The sequence below is a fragment of the Falco biarmicus genome, chromosome 4 (genome assembly GCF_023638135.1).
Source record: "Falco biarmicus isolate bFalBia1 chromosome 4, bFalBia1.pri, whole genome shotgun sequence".
In the NCBI taxonomy this organism is placed as follows: domain Eukaryota; kingdom Metazoa; phylum Chordata; class Aves; order Falconiformes; family Falconidae; genus Falco; species Falco biarmicus.
Genome location: NC_079291.1, coordinates 8135141 through 8162100, shown reverse-complemented (window position 1 = coordinate 8162100; position 26960 = coordinate 8135141). Strand labels below are relative to the sequence as shown.

General features: G+C 45.2%; 2 protein-coding genes across 4 annotated transcripts in view; one reads left to right on the top strand and one right to left on the bottom strand.

The window, feature by feature from the left end:
• Position 1: 1 nt before the first annotated feature.
• NKIRAS1 (NFKB inhibitor interacting Ras like 1) lies at positions 2–12508 on the top strand. Of its 3 annotated transcripts, none has more exons than XM_056335311.1 (4): positions 39–148; positions 1567–1693; positions 8714–8955; positions 11683–12508. In XM_056335311.1, the coding sequence occupies exons 2-4, from the start codon at positions 1600–1602 to the stop codon at positions 11920–11922; spliced, it is 576 nt and encodes a 191-aa protein (XP_056191286.1). In that variant the 5' UTR covers positions 39–148; positions 1567–1599; the 3' UTR covers positions 11923–12508. The 3 variants fall into 3 exon arrangements, with proteins under 3 accessions (XP_056191284.1, XP_056191286.1, XP_056191285.1); XM_056335310.1 differs by having other exon boundaries at positions 40–148; positions 1500–1693; XM_056335309.1 differs by lacking the exon at positions 1567–1693 and having other exon boundaries at positions 2–148.
• A 3553-nt stretch (positions 12509–16061) lies between these two features.
• Positions 16062–26960, bottom strand: part of LOC130147729 (ubiquitin-conjugating enzyme E2 E1-like) — a 45153-nt gene continuing 34254 nt past the window's right edge. The window contains 3 exon segments of the mRNA XM_056335315.1: positions 16062–16856; positions 17842–17989; positions 23838–23970. Coding sequence (XP_056191290.1) covers positions 16759–16856; positions 17842–17989; positions 23838–23970 — 379 coding nt within the window. The 3' untranslated portion in view covers positions 16062–16758.

The window sequence follows — 26960 nt, the reverse complement described above, 5'->3', positions numbered from 1 at the left end:
GGCCTCATGGGTAATGCAGTCCGGAGGCAGAGGGGCCGCCCGCCCGGCCCCGCCCCGCCTTGGCGCGGCCCCCGCGGCCGCCAATGGGCGGCAGGAGGCGGGGCCCGGCCGCACGACTTAACGGGGCCCGGCGGGGAGCTCTGCCCAGGTGCGCGCTCGCGCTGGGGGGAGGGGGGTGGCAGCCCCGGGGCGTGCGGCGCGGCCGAGGCGGGGGGCTGGTGGCGGGGCGGGGGTTTGCGGGCTGGGGCACCTCCGGAAACATCCCGTGTCCCCTGTGAGAGCCCCAGCCTTGGCGGGAGGGGGAAGGGGTTGGCGTCAAAAAGTTCTTAAAATCCTTAGAAAAAAAACTTCAAAAAATTCTAAAAAAATAATAATTAACACCCCCATACTATTAAATCATAAATCCGAGCGGCAAAAAAAGCCCTAAAACCTTTTCAGCGGCGGGGAAGGGGGCCCAGGTGCTGCAGGCCTGGGGGGGGTCCCTGGCCGGGTGCCTGTGGCCCAGCCGAGGCCCTGGCCTGGGCGTTTGCAGTGCCGGTGGGCCCGGCCGCGTCCTGCCTCCCCCCGGGCCCGGCACCGCAGGGCTGAGTTTGCGGGAGCAGGGAAGAGGCCTGGCGCTGAGGGGTCTGCTGTCCCCCTCTCTGTCCCCCAGCAGCGTCCCCAGTTTGCTGCTTGGGGGGGCTGTGGGGCCCTGTTGGGGCACCCAAATGGGAATTGGGCTTTGTCCAGCCTGGAAGTGCCCCCCAGCCTCCCTGCAGCGGTGGGGTGACCTTCCTATTTTCTGCAGAGCACCCTGGCTTGTGAAGCGATGCCTGGTTAAATTGGAATTGAAGCAGGACAGCGCCAGCCCCTCCTGCCCTCCGAAAGGCACTCTTGGGCTCACTCTAGCAAACCAGTCTAGAGAGTGAACTGGGAGCTGGGGCTTGCTGCCTGGCTGTGGCTCACTGGCAGAGAGAACTGCCCCTGGCTTCTGCAGGCCTCCTGCTAAAACCAGCCCCCACCCATCCACACTGGTTTAAAGCAGACCAAAACACCCGCTTTTGCATTCGCTTTCCTGTGCTTCTGTCTCTAACTCTCCTGTTTTCTAGCTCCTAGCCTGTAAAAGCTAGAAACTTTCTGTGCGTGAAATAAAAGGGGAGGAACTGCCATTTTGTCATATTTCCAGGAGCTGCCCTGATACTGCCAGATACCATCAGCCCCGCAGCAAAACCACTAAGACCAATAAGGCAAGTCTTGTGGCATACACACACGCCAACAAACACAGCCCCTGCCCCAGAGGGTTTACACACTTCACTACTCACAAACTCTCTCCCCAAGCTTGACAGGGCAAGCGTCAAGGCTGCAGGTAAGCATCGGCACCAACGGCAGCAGCCTAAAAACTTAGAAAATGGTGTGGGAGGAAACTAGTCCTAAAAATATCAGTCGCTGGTGAGTGCCTGGGAGGGAGCTGTGCCGCCGAGTCACCCGCTGCTTCACATTTTGCCTCTCGCCTTTTGTAGGCTTTGCTTCTGTCTGGTGCTGAGCTCTGCCACCGCGCCAGGCTAACAGACTCCTGTGTCTGCACAGGGCTCACCCGCTGACTCTGCCCTCTCAGGAAAGATGGGAAAGGGCTACAAGGTGGTGGTTTGTGGAATGGCTTCAGTGGGAAAGACTGCGATTTTGGAACAGCTTCTCTATGGAAAGCATACTGTTGGTGAGGTATTTTTCTTTCGGGGGTGTGTGTGTGTGTGTGATTGTTTCCTTTTCCAGCATCTTGTTCTGTGTGGGCCCAAAAAAGCCCAAGGGCTATGAACACAGAGGTGAAGCAGGAAATTAATGTGGTTTTGTTGTATCTCTGGGCAGTTCTTGAAATTCATAGTCCCTTACATACTGATATTTAAAAGAGGCTTATATAAAAAACCCTTTCCGTGATGTTCCTAGTTACAAAATAAGCGAATGTTTAGAAAGAAACAAACACAGAAAGTAGGTGATGTGCTGTCTGTTTACCTAAGAAATATCTCATTCCCTGAAAGATGCTGTCGATGCCTGAAAAATAAATAGATGTCACATGATGAGTGGAGAGACTGTTTTGACTTTTGTTCCATCTTCTTAAAGCTTTATTTTGCTTGGCTTTGGCAAGTGTTTAATCAAAGTGCTGGAAAGAAAACCAGCTCAGCTTTAGGTCCCAAGTTCTGTGCTAAGCTTCAAGGGCCAAGCTTCTCGGGTCTCAGAGAAGTCCTACTGCGGAAAATGGACTTGAGAGAGGAGCATGGGATGTCTGAGACTTGCTGTGCACAAGAGAAAGGGAATGAAGGCAAAGCTGGCTTGTTTCCCTCTGTTTCCACATGACTTGGCTTTGAGAGGAAGGGCAGTGATCTGCAGGCTGACAAATTATTCCTGCCCCACCCAGAAACAGGGGGTGGCACCAGAGGTGAATCTTGGGGCTTTGAGAGAAGACGTCTAGTCAATCTGTATCTTTTCCTTGGGCTGATGAATTACATGTTGGGGTGAGTTTCAGGATAACCACTAGGCTTTCTAGAACGATGCTTTGCACGCACTGTGCCTTTAAAATGCGTGGATGGGAGGAATTTGCTGGCAAAGCGTGATACAGAACTGCATGCTAATACCCTTGTTTAAAAGGAGGATTTCCTCTAATGTTGCAGCAACATCTGTTTCCAGCATCTACCGAGCCCTATGCACGTAGCCCTGTGTAGCTTTCAGTGTGAAGGCTGCAAAACCTGCAGGCTGAAGGTTTTCCCCTTTGCTACTGACCTGCCTTGCACTGGGCTGGGTGCTTGTCGGAGACACCCGAGCAGCATGAGGAAGGCCACGTTACTTAAATCGTATTGCCTTGCATTACTTCCTGCCCCGAGCTCCTATTAGTGATCCAGGCAGGAAGGATATTTGAGTGTTGCTGATCAGAGGAGCTATTTATGGAGCCAGCCATGTACACGATTATACAACGTCATGGGTACTGGCTGACATAACCAGAGGGAGGCCCCTTGCCTGGGGTTTAGCTGCCCGCGTCCCCCTGTTGCTCCCAAATGCTCTGCTCCAGCTCAGCCATTGCACAACATAGACTTTTCCCCCCCTTCTCTTAGGAAGATCAGTTTTCCTTTCCTGCAGCTCTGCTGTCATTTTTCGGCGTTAAGCGTAAGGGAGCGGCTGATAGCGGAGGGGGAGTGCAAGGGGAGAAGGAAGAAGGTAGCCTCCTGTTTTCTATGATTTTGGTCAAGTCTTATTGCCAGGACATTTGAGAAAGAGGGCAAATAGCAGAGTCAAGATCAGAACATGGAGAGGGCTCATATGGAGCCACTGGAGCCCTAAGGGACAAGCACCCATGGCCTAGTGCTTTTGGTATCACCCACCTTGTGCCATCAGGCATGTTTTGGGGGATGGACGGATACACTGGTGTTTCTGGCAGTCCCACTGAGCGGTCACTGTCCTCCCTGCCTTTTCCTCAGCCCACAGGCAGTTCTGGCAGAGGGTGCCTGAAATACGGGCTGGTGAAAACGGTTCCCAGAAGATCTTTAGTTACTGCTCCAGCCTGTATTGGTTTAACTCTCAAACTGTGGAGGCAGGACACCACTGTGAGGGCCTCGTTGGGCAAGGACAGAGTTTGAGAAATGGTGAGTCTTTGAGTGCTCCTTAGTTGAGCTGCTTTAAAATGCACAGCCCCGTTGCTGGTGCTGCAGTTGTAGTGGTGGCCCCTCCACGCTTAAAACATGATTACCGAATCTCAGTCCTCGTTTCCTAAAGCTTGCGAGCTCCAACAAGCTGACATGTACATCTTGGCTGCTGGCCTTTTTGGCAGGAGGCGAAAAGGACTAGTGTGTTTGCTGAAAGCCTGTCTGTTCAGAGCCAACCAGCAAGGCAACTCACTTGGTACGGCAACACGGACACAAGCTGTTTCAAAACCTGTGCTTCCTGACTGACGTCAGGAGCAGCTCTGCGGCTGGTCTGAGGGCCGGGAAGCCAAGGGGAGGACTGCCAAGCCAACACACAGAGTTTCTCCATTCCTGATGGCATCTACATCCACCTCCTAGTGACAAGAGGAGCGCTCGAACTTGGTTGTAGGCTTAGAGCACAAGCACATCCCCTGAGATGTCCCAGCCACTGACACAGGGGTCTCCTCCTGGCTGTAAATCAGCCATGAGTCTATATCAGTGCTCATGTACCTCCTGTTGACTTTCCTGTCAAAAGGAGTGGTAGCACAGCTGCTATCAGGGAAGTGCTTAGTGTCCTTGGAGGTTTCACACTGCTATATAAAGCCCTCGGCTTTGAGCCTGTGCTCTTGGCTGTGTGTTTGGTGATGGTGCTTTAAACCCAGTTGTCCTGTTTCTTTTCCTCGAAAAATGTGCACCTTCAGCTCTCCCTGGCTTAGTGTGGATGAAGTCCCTAAATGCTGCCATTGCTTGCATGGTCAGCAGCTAACGCTGTTGCAAAGCCACTCAGACTGCTTGAGGTCAAAGAGGAAAAAAAGTACTTGAGAGGGAGGAATACCCCCCAAAATGGAATATGTGTGTCCCTGGAGCATGTGAGCAACAATGTGCGGTACTGGGCTTTGTGCTAGGCTTTAAAACTGCAAGAGGGGCTGTTTGCCTCATGCATTTAGGATGAGAAAGGAGAGGGCAAAAAGGTGAGAGATGCTATCAGAGCCATGTAAAGTAACGTATGTATTCCATGGCAGCCTCTCTGGCTAAGCTGCTTACAAGGAATCAGAGAAAACCTGAAAGGAGATGTTTGAAATTGGTGCACACTTAGCTTTGAGTCACGTAGGGACCATATTGCTGTAGTCAGGCCAAATAGTTGTTAAGGCTTGCACATATGTATGTGTCTGCCTGGTAGCTGGGATGATCTCTCTTTTTGTGGCTTCAGTGTTGTCTTTGTCCAAATACTCCATGTTCTCTTGCGCTCCTGAAGAAAGAGGGGCCAGTCTTTACTCCTTGGTCATGAAACAGGTCCTTGACTGGCACTATTGCCCTGCTAAATACCTGTGGTACCTGGCACTGCTTGTCTGAGCTCTCTTGAGAAGGCTAACAGGAGAGCTGTTGGCTGAACTTTGGCACAGGACATGTCTGTGAAGAGGATAGCTATTTTTCCTTAAACAGTGTCTCTGTTCAGTGATGGTGCAGAAAGGAGTCTTCCTTCTGCCTTTAAGAAATCTCTGGCCCTTCAACCTATGGTAAAGCTTATCAACTCAACAGGAGGAGATGAGAACTCTTCCTGGAGAAAACACGATTTTCCTTACCTCTGCCTCCTGGCTGTGTAAATAGCTAGTATGGTCAGGTTATTCACGAGCAGCTACTTCAAATCATCTTACCAGCTAGGAATGAAAACACCGTATATTACTGTGGTAGAACCCATAATGAGGGAATGTGCCTCGCTTGGTCTCAGTTGGAGGGGTTTAGTGTTTTGGCTTTCACAGCTCCAAAGATGTGGAGGCTAATTAACCAAATTATGCATTCTTACATCTTTGTTTTTAAAATCAAAACTACCTCCTGATACAGCTGCAGTGATGTTTGCATTTTAGGAATAGATGAAAATGGAGCTGGATGTATGCAACTGAGAGTCACAACCATAGCTACTGGTTTGGTGGGACCTGTACTTAACTAGCAGCTAGATCTAAATAGACCAGCTCCTGTTGAGGCCTGTCTAGCTCTTCTCTGAGCCGGGGGTCCTCTGATATGCTGTCATTTGATATCTAAAAAGCTTGTTATCCTGCAGTTTACAAACATAAGGGATAGCAGGCTTTAGGAGGTCTTTGCTACGTTTCTGCTGGAGAGAAGGAAGGAGAGATTACATAGGAGATCTTCAGAAGTACTCAAGATGACACAAAATTTGCACTGCATTTATGTTCAAGACTCACTTGGGAACTTCTGAAATTCCATCCATCTTGAAATTTTGCTTTATTCGGGTATTTGCAATATCTCTGTCTTGCCTAGCCTGAGTGTGCAGTATTCATTAGTATCTTTATCTTTTCCTTGCTGGGAAACCACCAGGGGTAGAAACGCCACATAATTTATAACTGAGGCTTCCCCTTGCAGTTGCTTTGTGGCAGCCAGCAGTCAGTAACAAAGACAAAGACATTTCTGCCTCTCCCAAGACTTGCGCCAGCTAAGCAGGTGCTAGAGAATGGCATCAATCTCCTGTCTATTCCTCCTTTCCGTCCCTAACTTTTTTTCATCTTTAGTTTCCAAAAAAGCCATGAGATCATTCACTGTCTTGTTAGTTCCCCTTTCCTCCCATAGCTTCTGAACCTGAAAGCTGGTTCCATGTGCCCGTTCACCTGTCTCACAGCAGTAGATATCTCAAAATATGTTTCTGGAAATTTAGAAAAACTGATAGCAGGAAAGAGACGAAAGGCCCATGAGGAAAACCTAATTGAGCTGGCAGCAGTCTGCAGGGCAGTAACTCCCCAGTCCCAGCTGCCCTTGACCACCCACGTAGCGAAGGTGGGAGGACGCCTGGGCATGCCAGTGAAGGAAAGGAGAACCAGGATCCTTGTGACAGGGAGGATGGGATGGTGCCAGACAGCTTCCTAGGACACTAGGCTTTCCTGACTCGTTTTGCCACTTGTACAACTTGCCCAGTGTGTGTTTGAATGGAGACCGGGCAGGTGCTTGAATGGGATTGTACTAACAAGAAGTGTAAATATCGTTGTCAGCAAGATGTGGCTGGCACACGGTCTGATCTTTAGAAGCAGGGCCCAGAATAAGGTGATACAGGTATGTCTAAAAATTATCTGTGTGTGCTTAGGAATCTGTTTGCATATACTCCCTCCCCCAATGTACACAGGTGAAATTTCACCTCTGGAATCTGACACCGATGCATAAATGTCAGCTCCTGCCAAAGTACTCCCCCATTTCACATCAAAATTTGTTGCTCTATTCTGCTGACTTAAGTTCCAGGCCTTAATTTTTCCTTCTCGTTTTCGAGTAGGATATTAAAAGACATAATTTTCACTGCTACTTTTAATGCCATTAGGAAGAGACTGTCACAGGAGAACGTGACATATTAAACACTGTTGAATTACAGTGCAGCATTTAGATGGTAAAAACCTGTACAACGTTATTCATTGCTTTCTAAAAAGAAGACTTAAGTACTTATGGTTCATTCCTTCTTGCCAAAGTACTATTTACTGATGCTAGGTATTTCCTTGACCTGTCTGTACAACGCAATGAGGCAGAACAAGAATGTAGTGCTGTATCTATACAAGAGAGCTATATCCAGGTAGGGCTCTGTTACTACTTCTGTCTTTAAAAATGCCTTTGCAACACATTCTCCAACCACACAGAATACATTTGCGCTTCCTCTTTTTATTAATCTTTGTTTTGCCCTTCTGCTCTTAGTTTTGCTCCCACATATTAGCATGGCTATATTTGGAGGCAAGATAAATTAATTTGTTGCAAACCTCATAAGAGTTTGATCTATGAAGACTGCACAGAGAGGGGCAAAAAGAACAGCTTGTGCCACTTTCCTGCACAGGAATGCCGCATACATCATGGGAAACCATCAGCGTGGGTGGAATGCTTTAGCTTGTTTGTCAATGTGAAGTATTTTGAATAGTGTCATTGAATATAGCAAAATCCTTATTTTCACAGGCCAGATAATCCCTTGTGTTTTCTTAAACAATGCACTAATATGGTCTCTTTTTGGCAGACAAAGAGAATAATGCAGGACTCATTACTGTAGCCCTGCAACGACAAACAATTCATGTATATAGGAGTGCAGTGGAGGCAAAAATGTGGCTTGCAGAGGTTTTATATGAATACTTAAAACTGACTCTGAAAGTGGCCCAGCTACACTATACATAGTTTGTTGGGACCTGTAACCTTATGCACCTGCATCTAGGGCGAACACAAAGCTAAGGTGATCTATGTGTTTTCAGGTTTAGCTTGGAAAAAATTGTTTTAATTAGTACAAAGTAAGCTGTCTTGAATTACTTCATGATTACCATGGGGAGAGGAAGGAGCAGATAGTTACCATGGAGCAGGTGGTATAGATATGAAAGCTTGTTACCTTGTGCCTGCTCTTACCTTGCAGTAAACGAGCTTGCTCCCATTAGCATATCTGAATCATTTTAAATCCCTAAGGGATAGAAAAAGCTCACTGTGTGTTTGAGTAAATACAGCATGCAACTTTGCTTACATGCAAACACCCCCTTCCTCTTCTGGCTTGATTTCACTTGTTGGTTAGTTGTACCACCATTACACATTCATTTCCAGAATTATTCCTTTGGCTCCTGCTTCTGCCGTATGATCCAGCTTAGTATGAAGCAAAGGAGTAGGCTCAAGATGTTTGTACTTGACTATCTGGTGTTCTTTGGCTCTTCTTCCGAAAGGGTACGTTCGGGCAGGCCCGTTTGCAGCATGTTTGGCACAGAACTGGTACACTGGGTGGCTGGAGTTTGGGAAACCTGGGGGAAGAGCTGTATAGCTCATCCTGTCCTGAATGTGCATGTTGTATAGATCAATTTTACAGGCATAATCATGTGCTCACATATTATATGGCTGTATTTATGCAGTGTCACTATTGTAAATAGCTGGTGGGGTGGTGATCTGTGGATACAGTGCTTCATGGGGATGTCAGGCAAGGTTGAGTCCAGGTCAAGTCACTCTGGAAAACATGCACTGAAAGCTGTTGTGGGGTAAAATTGTGCTGTACTGCAAATAATTCTTACAGCTGTGCTGTACTTAACACCAGCTGAACTTTTCTGCTTGTTCTAAAACAGGCTTAGAAGAGGGTGCCACAATGGAAGATGTGTATTTGGCGTCGGTGGAAACAGACCGAGGCGTGAAGGAACAGTTACGGCTTTATGACACCAGGGGCCTGCAGGAGGGCGTAGAATTGCCAAAACACTATTTCTCTGTTGCTGATGGCTTCGTTCTCGTGTACTCTGTGACCAGCCTCGAAGCTTTCCAAAGAGTCGAACTGCTCAAAAAGGAGCTCGACGTCTTTAGAGACAAAAAGGAGGTAAATGCACAGTGCCTGAACTGCTTAGCTTATCGCTGTATCAGTGATAAGAAGTTAAGGTTGCAAAGCATAGATCTTGTTTCTATAAAACTTGCATACAAAGGAAAAGGAACGTACCCGCAGCCTTGGGCAATCCAGCAAAAGGAGGCTTTCTCGTGCTGGGGAGGCCTAATTCACATGCTGTGCAGGTCATGCAAAAGAATGTGGGGCTTTTTTTCCTCCTTACTTCCGCTACTCAGCTAAAATTCAGTTAGCTGAATGCACCAGCCAGGACACTTACGACTAATAAAACATATGGTCTACAGCAGTGCAGTTCATATGGTTTTTTTAGATATTGTACACGGGAAGTCAAGTGCATAGAATAATATAACGAAGGGCATTATCTTTGTTTGCTTTGTATTCATGTATTTGATGGCTTACAAACTAGTGTAATTGACAATGGGTCTCCCAGACATTAGTCAATTGGCAAAGCAGCTTTAATGTATTTTAACAACCATATTGAATCAATTCGATTGTGTGAAATGACTGCTCTATTTTCCCTTAGAAAGCAGCTAGTGTTTTCAGCTGACAGTGTTCCAGCTTAGCTAAACAAATATAACTTGCATGTGGCATTAGCATTATGGCTTTTCCTACAGTATCTTTATATTCTTGAGTAGTTTTCCCAGTTCAATGTCTTTAGCCTACAGCTTTCCAAATGTCTGGTTTATGCTGTTTAAAAAAAAAATAAAATATGTGAAAAATTAATTGGATAATGGTAGGGAGAGACTTTCCAAAAATGTAACTTGTTTAGTACCAACAGCACACAGGGTGGTGAAGGAATGCAGCTCCAAGTTTGACAGCAGCTGAATGTGCAGTCACAGGAGAGGTATGTTAGCTGGTGTAAGCTGCAGACTGTCACGTATATCAGGGATACAGGAGTCAGCCATAACTCCCCTGCAGGGCAAGGAAAGGTGGACAAGCAGGAAAGTTTTCCCAGGCGCTGTGTTTTGTGAGGGCCCAGATTTCTTTACAGCATGTTGTAATGCAGAGAGGGAGTCACAGCCCCAGCGGGATCTGCGTCCCTCTCTTCTGCGTTGCCTGCCAGAACTCTTTTCTCTCATTCAGGTATTTTGGAAAACGACCAATTTGCTTATCCTCTGGGAAGGCATAAAGTTGTGATCTTGACTGAGGATAACGTAGTCAGAAAAGTGGTGCCCACAATAAGCTAGATATTTTATTGCTGTGATTTCTAGTCCTTATAAAATAGGCTTTGAAGCATAGAAGGTGAGGAGTCCTACCTTAACATAAGAACAGCAGACTTAAAGTATGGGCTCTGCTAGAACGCACCCTTAACTGAATTAGGGATGTCTCTCCACACGTGGTGCTTCTGAGCTGGCAGAACTTCACCTTGTTGAGTTGCACAGTCCGCTCTTGTGTGGCAGATGACAGAAAGCACTGATGGCTGATTCCTTGCCTCCGCTGGCTGTGGGGGCTCTCCAGCACGCACCTTAAAGCCTGGCCAAATTTTATACTAAATAGAGGTTGTGTTCTCTCATACTGACAGAGCTTAACCATAGGCAGAATTCAGTTGGAGCATGTGGTAAATGCATATGAAGATTATGGTTTCTTTCAAAGCCTTCACAGAGGTGAAAAAAAAAAAAATTCCAAACACCCCAGGCTGCTATAGAAAAGAAAGGAAGTCTCAGACCCCACAGGAACAGGACAAACATCTCTAGCTGGAAAGAAACAGAAGACATCCTGGAGTTAGCCTGATGAACAGGAAAGAGCAAGCAGGTGTGGCCACAACAAAAACCCCAAATCATCAGCAAGGGAAGACTTTATCACTTGATCTTTGTCAAGTGACTAGTGTAGAGATGAGACCAGAGCTTGACTAAGGACCTTGAACTATAAATACAGGCATGGTTTCCCCTAAGAGCTGATGGTGGTAAAACATTTTTAGAAAATCGTTAACTTAAAATAAGCAGGAGCAGTAACTCTACGTGGCCAGCACTACCTTCAGCACCTCCTGGAACTGGGGAGGCCACTAAGCTCAGCCACACTGTACCTGATAGATCCTTACAACTCAAGACCTGCCTTGATACAGCAGTGCTGCTCTAGTGAGCTAACCAGCTGCTCTTGAATCTGCTACTGAGAGGGAAGTCCTGGTGCTTACCAGACCCTTTCAGTGACAGAGGACTGTCCGCTTAAGTCCTAGTGGCTTACCCTGCCTGTGGGGGCTGGCAGAGGGCCACGCAGCCCGGCAGCCTGCCCAGGCTGCCTTGTGGCAGGCTTGGCTTTCTTTGTATTGTGGACTGGGGCTTGGGAAGAAGCAAGCTGGGCAAAATCCACAGCTGTGTGCTCCAGCCTTTCTCTGCTGCCATGCATTTTTTCATCTCTCAAGCATCCGCTGCTGTGACCTATTCAGATGTCACGCTCTTACCATTTGTCTAGGGCAGCTCAATTGCCAAATACATGGAGAATAGGGCTGTTTAACTTTGGTTTTCTTGGCAATCGGAGGGAGAAGGGGAGGTCTTGCATATCCTATAATTAAAACCAGTTCCCAGCCCACAAGTAGATGAGGCTAATTCAAATCCCAGACCCTGATCTTCCAAACTACTTGCAGCTTACCTGTGCCAGTGCTAAGTTAAAGAGCAGGTCTGAACTGTGTTGCTACTTGCCCGCTGTTTAAAAACATTGCGAATGGTGAATTCTTTCAGTGTAAAGCTCACCCTTTTGTTTTGTTTGTAGGTAACTGTTATTGTCTTGGGAAACAAAACTGACCTCCTGGACCAAAGGCAAGTGGAAACCGAAGCAGCACAGCAATGGGCAAGAGCTGAGAAAGTGAGACTGTGGGAAGTGACTGTGACAGATCGGAAAACACTGCTTGAGCCCTTCACCTTCTTAGCTAGCAAACTCTCCCAATCCCAGAACAAATCAGCATTTCCCTTGCCTGGAAGGAAGAGCAAAGGGAATAACTGTGATAACTAAGCTACTTTAGCATCGTCTGCTGCTGCTAGGTCACAGCCTAAGTCCTCTCTGTGCCATTTGCTTCTCACAGTTTCACTTAAAGCAATAATCTCATTCAGCAATAAAATCAGCAAGCTTATGGCTAAGAGGTATCCTTCCTTCTCGTGGACTTGGCTTGCAAAAGTCACTGTTGGTAAAAGCCTTAAAAAGCACTTCATGAGACAAGTTATCTTCCAGTAAGGGTTATGGAGGAGGGAGGGACAGGTGGATGCCTCTCTAGCAGGGGCTTTGACTATGCCTAGATACAACCATGCTGAGGGACAAATCAACAAGCTTATCATCAAGCAATCCCCCTGCAGATCTATAGCCTCTAGTCACAGGTAGTACTAGCTGCAGTAAAGCATTCAATTTGGAGAGAGACTATGTTTGAAACTGCAACAGTCCTTTTACCTTTACCTTAAACAGGGCCACAGGGCTTTTTGATGCTGCAGGAGGCTGAGGTCAGTGTGTTGTTGCAGGAGAAGGGTCTGAGGTAGGAGGAATAACTACCAGCAGAACTAGCTGCTGAAGTTCTGCTAGTGTCTGGAAGAAGAAGAAAAAAAATAAATCTTGTGGGAGATACTGGAACAGGTCTACCCCAACGTGAAGCCTGTCAGCAACGTCTGGCAAGTAATGCTTTTAGCTCAGGAATTTATTTGTACAAGCCAGAAAAGCTCTCAGAGCGCTCATTAATTTAACTGCGACCTGAAGGACAACATAGCTGTACATGGTTTTGTTCCAGCATGTCCAGTACAAATCAGTCACATTCACGTAGGTGATAATTTTACTGAGAAATTATACAGAGCAGTTTTGTATGCAGGAGGTACTGCCCGGGCTCTGCTTAGTGCATCGCGTACTCCTCCTACCCAGCTGTTCGGCCAAGCTGCAGGAATCCGCCCTCGGTGCGAAGCTACAGGCCAGGTAACAACTGGGACGAAGCGCTGTACTACTTTGTGAGAGGGGGCCAGGGAGCGCAGGAGGCTGCCTTTTGGGAACACCCCCACGGCAAATGCCCAGAAATACCTGTACAAATGGCCTCGGTCTTAATACGCCACACCTCGTCCAGCAGCACAAGCACAACTGTACGTGCTGTATTTGACTCTCCATGCTGGTAAACCTGTCCTGCAGGCAGCTGCTGTCTGTCCTAGCTCAGCCTGTCAGTAAACTAAACAAAATTGGAAATAGAGGGACAGAATGAGCAGCCGTTCCCAGAGGGACTGGTGAGCTTTTGGCCTCTGACAACCTCTTACACTAATTGATACTAGATTTTCTTTATATTTGAAGACAAGAGTAGGGAAAGGGAGTACCCAGTTCCCTCATTTTCCACTACATTAATGTTGTTTTGAACAAATATTGAGAATTTCACTGTGAGTCAGCAAAACCATGACCAGTATTTGCACTGTCACACCATAACTGCTAAATAGTAAGTGTGCTTAATGAACACAATTACACTGTGTGCTTATAGCATTGCTCTTCCTGAACACCGACAACTAAAGTCTGTCAGCATTACTAATGGCAGAGCAGTACAATTCACCAAGAATTAAGCAGGTATTCCTACCTTTATAATGAAGGTAGACGAAACTGTTTATGTGCTTTGCTCAACGTAGTTTGGATTGCTGTGGCCGAGGAGTAAGATAAGAGAGCAATTACGAATGAGCAAGCTCTTGTAATGCCCGGCTAGAAACAATTCTGTTTCCATTGCAACACTGCAGCTGAGTAAGCACTATAGCACGACCTCCCCCAGCCTAGCTAGTAACAGTCATTGTCCCCAGCGATGCTGCAGAACACTCCCTCCTCGCTCACTTCCTACCACACACGTGTACTCAAGGCTTCTCCCTGCCACTGAAGGCTCCGCAGCTGCTTGCGTGCTTGGGAAGTGGGGGTGATTTCCGAGCAGAAGTGGTTCAACTCCTTGCTACGACTTCTCATCAAGGAATTGGTCATGCTCCTCCTCTTCAGGTCTGCAGAACCTTTCTAGAAAGGACTCAATTCAGCATTGGATTAATCAAAACAAGCAAAGACCTCTGCTAACCACACATTGTGGCTGAAGCTGACCCTTGAGCCAAAGGAGTGCAGGCTGACAAGTCACAATTAACTTAAAATGCCTTGAGATGGAAGGAACAGAGATGACTGGTTCCTGCCCACTTCTGCACCCAGACTCTGTGCCAGTTCCACTCCCCAAACTGATGTCGTGGCTGCCAGAGCCATGTTGTACGAGAGCAGCTTGCTCATTTGCTCCCCTGGACACTCAGGAATTGACCGTGTTTTAAGAAAGGCAAGAGGAAAGGCGATATTCTAAATGACTGTGGCCATTTTCCCGAGCAGGTTACATAAAGGCAAACACGTTGTCTTTGATTTGGTTAAATTCATTAGAAATTAGTTTAGATCATTTTGGGCATTCACATCAACAAGCACCACCCACTGTTTTCTTTCATAAGCTTATTCTGAGGCTTTTTAAGCACTCATATCGTCTTTTCTAAATACCATAGTAATTTATTGACGAGTGATGAAAAATGTAGCATCTCCTCTGCAAACAATCTACACATGGTAGCTGGTACGGAGTAAAACTGAAACTCACTGTAGTACAGTTTTACATAGGGTTAATGAGTAAAGTACAGAGTATAATGCAGTAGCTAAAGGGCAGAACATGTATTTTGTTCTTACTATTCCGCTGACTCAAAACCTGTCCTAGGTCACTGGGCTCACTTACCTACTAACAAAGCTAGATAGTCCCTGCACAAGATCATGATGAAAAAAATATTAAAAAAAAAAAGTTAGTAAATGGAACTATCTCTCTTTGTTCCTCTTACAACTTCTACCCTGCTGAATGAACACTGTGCAGGTCAGTCACCCCAAATCAGCTCCCTCCCTGCTGCCAACTACAGCGCGCTTGGCATGCCCCGCTAGCACGAAGCAAGGAGATGACACGAACCTGCTGCGGTTAAGCCGTGTACCTCCTCTCTCAGTAGGGGACAGGAGGAAACGGTTAGCAGAGATGCTCCTGGTGCGATGTAGCTCTAAACCAACAGTTTTCTTCGGCTGAGCCAAACAGCTGAGGGAGCTCATACACCAAAACATGCATTGTGTCAAAAGGTTCAGCAGGTGAGGCTCAGGTACTGCTACCCACAGCCACCCAGCGAAGGAAGGTTACCTCTAACAGAGATTACTTTGGACCAAGTTAGGTTTGATCTATAAATAGGAAGAGAAGTATATAAAGAAAATATTTACAAAATTTATTTTGAAGTACCAAAACGAGTCTGAGGCTGCAGATGACCACATATCACTCAGAAGAATGTCGCAAGGTGACACTTGCCATGTGAAAATGAATCTGTACTTCCGGCCTCTACCTCAAGGGAGTGGACAAAAATGCCCTATCCACAGCTAACCGCCCCGTTGCTACACACCTCAGTGTAAACACCATGTCTCTAGGAGATAATCTTTGTAGGTAGTTAAAGGATCTAGAGATTAAGTCTTCTTTACTCTCCTTTAAGGTGTCTTCTTGCTAGCTTACCAGGACGTGATCCTTTCTCCTCTTCCAAATAGGAATAGACCTCTCCATCAGAAAACCCATGAAGATACTCTCTTCTTCCTTTTGCCTCCTACCTGTTTCCCTTCCCTTCTCTTACACTTTTTCAGCTGTACTTTCAAATAACATGCCGGTCCTGAAAAGGCAATGCTGTGAAAACTTAAAACTAAAAAGTAACTAGCATGGGCTGTGTGGCAGGCTACCTCCTCGAGGGCCATGTCAGCCTGTGCAACACTGAAGACAGTAAACGGCTGAAGAAGTCTTTATGCTGTCATTCATTGTACGCTTGTCCAGAAGCGTCTTCCCAAAACAGCAGCAGTCAGTGCACTCACCTGCAGATCTCCATTGTCCTTGTCCAAACCGTAATCCTCAAAGCGTACTGGGAGACATTGTTCTGGCAAAATGACAAAGCAAGGCACTAAGCGGAAATCTTTTCTTCTTTTTTTTTTTTTTTTTTTTTTAAACATCTTTTTATTAGCACAGTAACAAATGCAGACTTAAGTAGCCCACAACATACAACCAATCCACTGAGTGACTCCTACTCCACGCCTTACAGTTAAACAGCTTAAGGTATTTCACTACAGGTTTCCGTAAGTCCTGATTAAACCCTTTATTCTTTTCACAAAGATAGATTGGCTTATAAAATAATACATTAACTACTTCTCATTTCATATATGACGCCATATATCCACCTCTCCGTATCACAGATCATGAGATGACAGTCTTTAAAAAGGATTTGTTAAATACCAGTGTGCCCTCCATAAGGGAAAACAATCCCAACATCTTTTTACAAAAAAAACCCAAACAACAAAACCAACGGGAAAAAAAAAAAACCAAAACAAACCAAACACCCAACCCAGAACAAAATAACCCCCCCAACCCCAAAACATAACAAAAAGCAAAAACAGTGTGTAGAGTCTTGAAAGGACTTTTACATAAATGTCAACATATGTACCTGTACAAAATTAAGCTGTTTTAATCTTTTACATATTGCAAGCAAACTGAAAACCAAAGAAGTCTAAGAAGTTTACATTCTTCTCGGTACTATATGTGAGCTAATATTGCTGAACTAATTACAGTCTTAAAATATGCTATTCCCAATCCTAGCTGTCTACTGTAGCAAGATACCTTAAGTTACAACAACAAAATCTTAGGAAATAAAAGACTGAATAAAATCTGTTATAGAAATACCCTACTCTTTACCAGCACCCTCCCTCCCCCCACCCCTTCAAAATCATAAGCAGCTCTTTCCATCACAGACGAATAATGTAAGAGTTTGACGAAAATCCAATTTATGTAGCGTATCTTTTGGTCCATTGTCTGGCCATTCTGTCATGCTCTGCTCTGTTAGTCATATACTGAGTGGCAATACTTCCAACCAGGGGGTCAGCTGAAAAGGAAACACTCATTTCAGACAAGTTACCGAATAAAAACTTAAAGCTGAAGTGTGAATTTAATACAAGGGAATCGCACACGTAAGGTACATTGCAGCAATCGAAAAATACTGAATTGATAGTCTCTATCTTCACTGATTTGTGTGTATTTATGGTGATGCACTAATCTATTACTAATAAAGAGTGAAATGCCACTTAAAGTTTTAAGGAGTTTAAAAGGCAACAATCCAATAGCCGTATTTTGCATTACGGAGGACTTCGCTGATTCACACATTACAGGCTTATTTTACCCCTTCTAAAAGTGCCTGCGACATACTCATCGCTAAGTGTACTTGTGGCCGTATAAATCTGCCTTCTAGGAAAGACCAGATCTCAAGGAGAGGTTTTATTTTTCCAAAAAGTTTATTTTTATTATACATAATATAGTATGAAAGGAATCTGGTGCTTCTCTCCTCTTCAGACCCATACAGAAATACGACCTGTGAAATTGATTTTGGAAACCAAGGCATATTCCTTGTAAACTGGTAAACTGGTAAACTGGTGTGGTGGGTTAGAGGAGCAGCAAGGACCACTTGTGGCATAGTTGGTCGCTGGTTTTAAGTGGATGATGGAAAGTAAAAGGCTAATCCCCTTGCTTTCAGAATGACGTTTGTGGCTCTTCTAGCTCTGTTACTGAATTACTGCAGTCCTACAGACCGGCAAAGCACGCTTAACCCTGACCCAAAACCAGAGCTGGCTGGGAAGGGGAAAGAGCTTTCATGTGCAGGAGGAGGACCGCTGCTTCCCCCGTGGGTCAGCCCGAGGGGCAGTGACCAGCAGGCAGGTAGGGTGCATCACCCCCACCACCTCCAGCCCCTCTCCGGCTGCCTTGGAAAGGGAAACAGGCTGTGCTGGAGGCCAAAGCTGGCCAAAGCCAACGCGATGAGATCAGGGTCACCTTACTTGGGTGCCGGGAGGGGTGCAAGGCAGCAGGGGACTTACCCGGGTTGCAGTCTGTGAGGAGGGAGCAGATGGAGAGGAGAACTTTAGAAATGGTTAACGCTGGACTCCAGTTGTCTTTTAAAATGTCCAGGCAGATGACGCCTTGGCTGTTAATGTTACAGTGGTAGATTCTTGTCCGAAACGTTACCTGCAAGAAACGGGCGTTAGCAGGCGCGCTGGGCTGGCGCACGCAGCGTGCTGCAGCCACGGGCAGCACCAGCCCGGGGGAAGGCCGAGCCCTGCGCGCTGCCGGCCGGGGGCTGCCCGGGCCGCCACCGCCCCCTGGCGGCCTCCGTCGGGAGCGCACCGGCCCCGCCGCCCGGCGGGCTGGGAACGGCGGCGCTGGCCACCGGTGGTTCCAGGGTGAAACGACGGATCCAGCTCCCCCCCCCCCCCCACCCCCCCCACCCCCCCGCCCGCGTCCTCGGTGCCAAAGGCAAACCCAAAAGAGCCTCATCTGAAATGTAATAAGAAATAAAAGTCTCCGGAGCGCGCGGCGGGTCCCCGTGGGCAGCGTTCCACCCGCCGTGGCAGGTGACGGCACGGGTGTCCCATCCCAAAGGTGGGTGACTTCGGGGAGCCCCGCGGGGAATCCCTCCGGCCCTCAGGGGCTCACGGCTGACAACACATTCACCGCCTCCCTGCGAAACAACGGCCGGTTCCCAGCCTGGGGCGCTTACGGTCACCGTGAAACCCAGGTTGCGGTTGTTTTTTTAAATTTTTTAAATTATAATTTCTATGGTTTTTTGCTTTATTTTTTTTTTTTTTATCTTTTTGCTCACAGTGGCAAAGGGTCCTGGGGCTTTAACACGAAGCCCTTTTCTCCTGCTGGGCTCCCAAGGACTTTTTAAAATCCCCCAGGCAGGCAGGCTGGGGCACTTGGAATCGCGACTCCCATCGCTCCTGAGAGCTCAGCGATCGGGGGAGTTGGTTGGATTTTATTATCTTCAGATCTGGGAGATGCGAGTGAGCCGGGCAGCTTGCCACAGAAGTTATCCGAAAGGGAAACAAAAGCACCACGAGACGTTTTCAGGAGCAGACAATGTGACCTGCAGAAAGGCCTTACTCTGACTCACTGGTTGAACAGGGACAACAAATTTGGTGGAATTTGCATGGATTAAGATTATCTGCATGAATAAAGGCTGGTGGGTTCATGCCCTAAATCCTCAGAATTTGTCAGCTCTCCACACCCACAAATTTTATTGTCTGTTTATAGGTCACAGGGGTATTTGCAAAACACACTCGATAAGTGTGTGGTATGACAAGAACACACTAGTGCTTTCTCTCAAGACAAGACCAGCCCACACATTAAGCTTGCCAGCCAACCCTCATTTTTTCTACTGCCTTTCTGATGCAAAAAATTTTGCCTGTGCCCCTCCCTCTCACAGGTTCGGGGAGCAGGCACAGGGTGGGGTGACACAGCTCCGAAACCCCAGTGCCGTGCAGCGTCGCTCCCAATGCACAGAGCGCATGGGCTATTTTCACGCTTGCAAAAGCAGTTTCTTGTCATACAGGAGCCACCCACAGCGCACGCTTCGAGAGACTTTCTGCTTTGTTCCTTGTAAGCTGCTTTGATTGTAGATTAAAACAGGAAGCAAACAAACAAAACCCCCCAAATCCCTACACTTTTGCACATTACATGTGGGAATAGCAAAATGAGTGCAGGAAAGGGGAGATGTGCCCCCCTCCCACACCTTCAGCAACAAGCTGCAACTCCAAAATCAAGAACACCTGCGGCTTTCTACCCAGGGAACCTTGGAGGTACAGCAGGTCAGAAAACAAAACGACCCGTTTCCCAGATCATCTAATCCTCTGAGGAGAAGCAGCAATGACTCCCTACAGTCATGTGGAAGCCCATCAGCCTGAGCAGAGGGTAGATCTGACACTGTGGTACCTGTCCCAGCTCATGCTGTTTAGGGGAGAACAGAAGTTTATGGCATTTGCAGCTGCTGGCAATGGCTCTGCCTTGGGATCTTCAGTCCAGCCCCACTGCTCATTCAGTATTTCTCTATCTGACCTGCAGCTTTGGTCTCCTTCCAAGAAGACTTCTACACGCAGGTGAGGTAATAATTTTAACAGATTAAACACTTCCAGAAGGGGAAGCATGGAGTATTTCCAAGCTGATACAATAAGGACCAAATTAACAGAAAGGTCAAGAGTTCTAATTTGTTAAGACAAAGTTGTTAATTCTGATTCTGAGCACAAAAGCTAAATACTCTGTAGGCAGTCTCTCAGTCCAGTTGACTAATAACTGATATCAAAGCATGAATCCTGTTTGCCTTTAAGAACAAGACCTACTTTTAAATTATTATTCATGGAGGAGGAGAAAAAAAAAAAAAAAGAGAGAGAGAGAGAAAAACAACTCCCATGTATTTGCAGAGCAGCCTGGTTCCTTAAGAAACCTTAAGGTATAATCCTTAAGGGTTACAGCCATGGCATCAAAAGCAGTTTTCTCCACTTAGAGAAGCTCTACCTAACCAAAGCACTGTGGGAAAAATATAAATTTGTTTTCACTTAAGCAGCAAGTCAGAACTGGGATGGTGTTAAGACACACGTAGTCCAGCTGTTTGCCATTTAGCATTTTTGCTGATGGTACAAAAGCCAGTCATGCAGGGAAACCAAATGAAGCTGGGAGAGGGGGAGGAACTGGAGGCCAACTTAAAAACAACCCAATAGTTAAAGTAAATGTTCATTACACTGTAAGGGGAGGGGCAAGTGTCACAAACCTAGCAGATTCAGACCAAAACCAAGAGAAACTGAGTTACTTGGAAGGTAGTACAATGTATTCAGGGTCAAAAGAACAGCCTGTGGAACAGCAGAAAAATACAGTGTAACTGAACGATCCTCTGGAAATGTCCCACCTGAGATTACATTACTGCAGTAACTACACAGAGTTAAGCACAGCTTTTGAAAAGACATAAAAGCAGCTAATCTCAGCCTTACCCCAAAGTGATAGCAGAGGTTAATTTACACAAGCTGCAAAATGGGAGTGGGGGGAAGGAAGCGGTTAGAGGTTATTAATACAAATGATCAAAGCACACACCAAGTCACCACAGCTACTGTTTTCACCTCAATAAATGAAATCTAACCCAACTACAATGTAACTCTTGGGAAAACCTCCGTTGTAATAGTACAGAAGAATAGCAATCAACTTGAGGACTAAGTATTGGACTCTTAAATTCTAATTATACTTGTTCATCGGATTCTCCCGAATCCAGGTCCACCTAGCATGTGCCTAACACAACTACTGTCTGAAACAAAGGCAAACCCAGAATACCACAGAAAATGAGAAAATGTAAAAGCAGAGAACAGATTAACATCTTCAAAGTACTGTATGGAATGCTCCGTAAATGCAAAAGAACTCCATTATACATATTTAGGACAGGACAGAGAGTATCTGTCCCTGTATCAGATTTCTCCCACTGAAGTTCCTGGTACTGTGCAATGCATTTCCAAGTAAAATTTCAAGCTCTTTAAATTCTCCATCCTCAAGTACAGCAGTGCAGTCCCTCTCTATATCCTTCCAGGGATTTAATACCACTTCCAGCACAGTCTTCCAAGCTCTCCTATAGCAACATCCTCCCCCCAAAAGTTTGTTCCAACATACTGAATCTAACCCTCAGCTGGAGTCAGACCCAGTCCTCAAAGGCTGCCCTTGTATATCCTTCACCACACATCTCCAGGACGCTCATCAGCCACACAGACACGTCAGCAGTGGCTGTGCCCCAACACCTTCTCACGCATATTGCTAAGGGCTGGTAAGCCCACCAGGATGGCCAGTTTCACCTCACTTTACTTAACGAAGTAAAACCTTTAATGACATTTCACTTTCAAGTTATGAAATGTGTTCTACTATAGACACTTCACCATGGGGCAGCCCCCAACAGGGACTGTCCTTGTGAGAATTACCAAGGATTCAAAGAAGCAGCGGAGGTTCTTCCCCTGGTCTTGTAAGGCTTACCAAGAAGATTCAAGGAAAACTAGTCCTTTCACTCTAGAGAGCTTAATCTTTACAGAGGTCAAGGCTTCTGAAATGACCTTCACCCACTCTACTGCTCTACCAGTGCTTATCATCAAAATGATACACTGGGTTTTGTTACAACTATCTGTTTCTTTCTTGCCCTATAAGACAAATACAGGAAGGCTATGGGGTAAGTACATTAGTCCTACCACTTCCAGATGACCCACAAACAATATTTATCAGTCACTGCAAGCAGCTGGACAATCTGAAATCAACAAATTAGTAGGAATAAAGCAGGAGCCATATGATATTTATATTTTCCACACCATCATTTATTAATACTACCACAGGTGTTAACACAGGAGCTGCTATAAGTCTTTGGTTCTCAGCAAAAGAAATGTTCTTCATTTAAACCTTAAGTACCCAAGTAGCGCAAGTGCATTCTATTAGAGCACTACTGTGCTTTCTCCTATATTCCATGTCAATGTGACTGAAGCTGTGTGTATTTTATTTCCATACATATATGTGGTTAGTAAACCAATTTGGACTCTGCGAGATGAAAGATTCATTGTAAATGCAACTCTGCTACAATACAGTGAATCTCCATTAAACTAGTCTTTTAAGGCCTCACTAAGTGGCGCCTGTTTTCTTTGCGTCTGGGTGAGGGTTTACATCCAAAGATAAAGGCAAAGAGATCCCTGTCAGAAGCGCCGAGCAGAAAGCAGGGCTGAGCTGGAACAAAACTATATCTCTGGTTCTGCGTCAGGGAACTTGGCATACGTGGCTGTCTCAATGCCACTGATAGTTACATTACAGTCCTGTGAAGCATCAGGCTGGGTAAGCCTGGGACGATAAATGCTTCTGACTGTAGCATAGAAAGCAAAGGTGCAGTAAAGCACACATGGAAAGGTAAAAGCTCCCTCTTTAAATACTTACTGGGCTCATGACATAAGATATTGCATATAGTTGGATGGACAATAAATTCTCCAATGCAAACTAATTAAACCAAAATAATGAAAGACTATGCTGCACTGAATTAAATTCTAACACAAGACAACCATCTGTGCTGCCAGAGAGCCTCCAAAGAGGGATGGACAGGTGTCAGCAGGAAATCACTGGAAATGTCCCAAGGTAGAACATGCTGCTTGTGAACGGGAGCCCTAGCTTAAGGGTAGAATTTAAGGTCCTGTCGAGAATACCAGAAACCCTGAAGTTATGCTAGCAGGAACAGTCAAACAGTTTCCTTAATTTGGGAAGCTTGTATTAATTTGCCCGGTATGACAAAGTCTGGTATGGCAAGTCCTTTCTACTGCAGACTAGACCAAGGCCTGAAGGCGGGACAGTCACTGGCATTTATCTCATCAACGCAATGACTTTTAAGTCAAAAACATGCAATAAATGCCTTCAGATACAAGGCAAACACGAAGTGTATACAACAACCACCTCTTCTTGTAACGCAGTACTCTTCCTCTGGCCAAGTATGTGAACCGCAAGATAACATTCACCTGCACCGGTATTTGCCTTGTAGCATTGAAAAACAGCAATACTGGAATGTAAGAAGAGCTTCACAAATATAACACACCTACGGAAAAAGTTTGTTACTGTCCAAGTAGGTGAACACCACAAGTACCCAACAAAACTGAAAGACTAAATACTACTTTAGTGGCCAAAACACACGTAACTGTTACGTTTATGGTAACTGAGTTGTTTGAGAAACAAGTATTTGTATCCTTTCTCCTCCCCTCAAGGTTATTTACTTTTCAGTTTCTCAGTCCTGTCCCAATGCTTGCATTAATTACTTAGGATTTCTTATAAACAGAAGTAGGGAAAAAGAAAACAAGCTCTAAAACAGCGATCAAGAGGACTGGAAAAGCTGTTAACATTAGCTAACAGAAACCAACACAATGTCTGAAATGAGCTTAAGCTTGTTCTCAAAGAGAGCGGCTTTCAAATGGGCTGCATGCCATTAACACGGCCTGCTGCTGGATGGTCTGTTGAGTGCTCATGACTTAGGACATCAGCAACGGTCTCTTACCTTTGGAGGCTTGAAAGGATATTCTGGTGTAAATGTGATGTCAAGGAAGAAAACGCCTCCCTCATAGACTGAACCTGGAGGTCCTAGAATGGTTGATCTCCATTCGTAGATGTTGTCACCTTTGGGGCCAGCACTAAGAGATAAAAAAAAAACCAAATGGTTTAAGAACATTACTACAGTTAAAATAAATATGATGTCTTACATTCTTCAGGTATGACATGGAAGGAAGTTTTCACTGTTAGAATTCATATACCACCTGAAGTAAAGACAGGGATTAAAAGTAGATTAAATGCTTCCAAAACCTTGGAGATCTCACCTGGACTTATCAGTGTTCCAGCCTGCTCAGCAAAGCTGAGAAACTAGAGGTGGGGTATGGCTTTCTGCTTCTCTTTCCCGATTGTTACAACAGTTGTATTGCCCAGAACTACTCTTAAACGTGCTACACAATCTCTACACAACAGGAAAGCTAAGTTTCAAAGAACAATTTCCTACTTATTTCAGAAATGGCTCTCCCAGCTCAGCCTTAATAAAACTGTGCCACATCAAAGGCCATATTAAAATCAAGGACTTTTATTAATCTTGTGTGCTCTTTAAAATCAAAACATATTCCTGTATTATTGCTAAACCAAGACTCATGGTATAACTGAAGGAAGGCAAATACACGATAATACTCTTAAATGTAAAAATTTCCTACACTTTTATTATTTTGCTACACTGATTTCTAAAACAACACCGCATGAAGTCATCTCATTGATACTATTTGTATGGTGGAACTGCTTTTGTAAGAGGAATTAAAATCGCTATATCAAATTAAAACAGTGCTTTCTCAAATCAGCTTTACCTAATTCTAGATTCTCCCTCACCTGCCAGCAGCTCACCAAGAACAGTATAAACTAAAGGTGCTGTGGAACACAAATACCTGCTTGTTGAAAATTAGTTTTACTGAGATCCTCAGCCAGTTGTATTCTGTAGCATGCCATATGTCACTGAGTATTTCAAAGTACAGCTCAACCTATAAAGCCATTAATGGTTTAGGACTCCATTGCTGCCTCTTTCTGTGTTGCTACAGTAGTATTTCATCTGTAAGGTGCCAGAGCTGAAAACTCCCTTTGCATAAAAGGGAGGTGCTGACACAGCTTTTTTCCATCACGGATGTGCTATGACTCTGGAAATCTCTTCTCCCCTTGTTCTGTAAGGGGACAGAATTTAACATCCCTAATATATCGAAAACAGCCTTCACCTTCTTTCCCCATTCTTTTGATAAAGCTAATATAAGACAGAAGGATAAAAAAAAAAGCTCTTTTCATACCATAACACTGATGGAGCAGTATTACCTGAGAGGGAAGGCAATCCAATAAATTCAACATACACACGACAATATGCATTTGATTAATGTGAAGGGAACCAGAGTAATTGCTAGGTGTTAGTAACAGTGTTACAAATAGAAATACAATTACAAAACCGTAAATTCTCAACATAACAACAGTGATCAGAGACATGCTTTTTTCCTCTGCTCTTTGCAGTACTGTTGAACAATTCTTGACAGCAGAGGAATCAACGGAGAGAAAGGGAGTTAATTCTGTTATCAAACCTAAAATTTTATTTTCATATTAAACTAAAAAATAAGAGTTCACAACACGTTGGTGCTAAATAGTTCAACAGCAGCAAAGCTATGACTAAAAGCATGCTTCCAGGGGAAGGAAAGCATATGAGAAAGCAGTAAGGGGAGACCAGTTCTCTGCCAAGCGAAGCACCAGCCCCAAGGGAAAGATTTCTCTCCTCAGACCACAAAACCCCGTGCAGCTCAAGATCAGTACTAAATTAAAGTCATTCCATCCTGAACACTACTGGCATCCCACTCCACTTAATGACTTGTCCCTGTCCTATGCAGGTCTATATATTTGGGCACTCAGTACTCTCCAGCTACCACTTGTGCATTAGACTGGAAGAGCATTGTATTTCGACAGGAAGCTCTACCTCTTGCAAGACACCAGCTTAACTGTGCAAACTTACTGAAAAGGACTCTCTGGGGCACCCTTAGCCACCACTCCAAGGAATCACCTCTTTATGTACATATTAGCAACCTCCTGACACACTGTCATTACTGCAAGTTGCACCAGTGATCATTCCCCCGCTCCCTCCCCTAAAGATGGAGCTACTGAACGGAACAGGTACTTCAACTTTGTTAGCACCGATTTACTGTTGGAATTTATACCACAAGAACTGCCAACTGGGAGCACTTCAGCACTCAAGAAATGTGATGTGCGATTAGCACTGAATACAGCCCTCTGAACCAACGAGAAATATTTCAACATTCTGCATTTTATTTCCAGCTTCAACCCAAAGGACTGTCAATAAAAAAATCCCACAGACTTAAAAAAAAATAATATAGTATTATTTGTAATAGTCTTAGAAATCTCTTGTATCCTATTAGGTTTCCAATTAGAGCTATCACCGCATGCAAGCAACATACTGCTAGACCTCTGTATTAAAAGAGTGCCACATCTTTTTGTAAGACATCAGTAGGCTTTAGGAGTGACGCACTAAGCTTACCTTTTAAGCTTTTCACAATTCAATTAACAGACTGAAATAGCTGTAGATGTCCGATTTTTACACATTAACATTGATTTCCGACAAAGGAAAGACTGCAAGAGGAAGATGCAAGTCAGCTTCAGAGTGCGATATTGCTTGGATTTAATTTAGGATTAGGTAATATCAAGCAGCTCAAGACGTCCCAGTGCTTAATAGAAAAGCGACAATACCGGACCACAGCATAAGTGCAATGGCACTAACTTTTGGTGGAAATACAAAAACTGTCAAAGGTTAAAGATTACATTCTTTGTTTAAAATCCTTGTAATTATCTCCCTGGAAAACAAATTCACTGATGCATAGACACAGGGCTCACAGGCACAGCTGCCGTCTTGCCTGACGTGTGTCACCACTGTGCTCAAATTAAGTGTCTATATCTACCAATGCAACATTTTGAAGCTGTGCAACATACGACCAGTGGGAAGACAATTTTAACCAATTAAACAGAAATTGTTTCCACTGCAAGACAAGAGTATGAAAGCAACAGCTTTCTGTATTGAACTCAATAGCCCACAACCTCTTTACTTCCCAAG

Coding starts and splice junctions, on each gene's coding strand:
- NKIRAS1 (XM_056335309.1), top strand. CDS start 7: ATGGGTAATGCAGTCCGGAGGCAGAGGGGCCGCCCGCCCGGCCCCGCC. Junction 149..8,713: donor CGGCGGGGAGCTCTGCCCAG/GTGCGCGCTCGC, acceptor GTTCTAAAACAG/GCTTAGAAGAGGGTGCCACA. Junction 8,956..11,682: donor TCTTTAGAGACAAAAAGGAG/GTAAATGCACAG, acceptor TTTTGTTTGTAG/GTAACTGTTATTGTCTTGGG.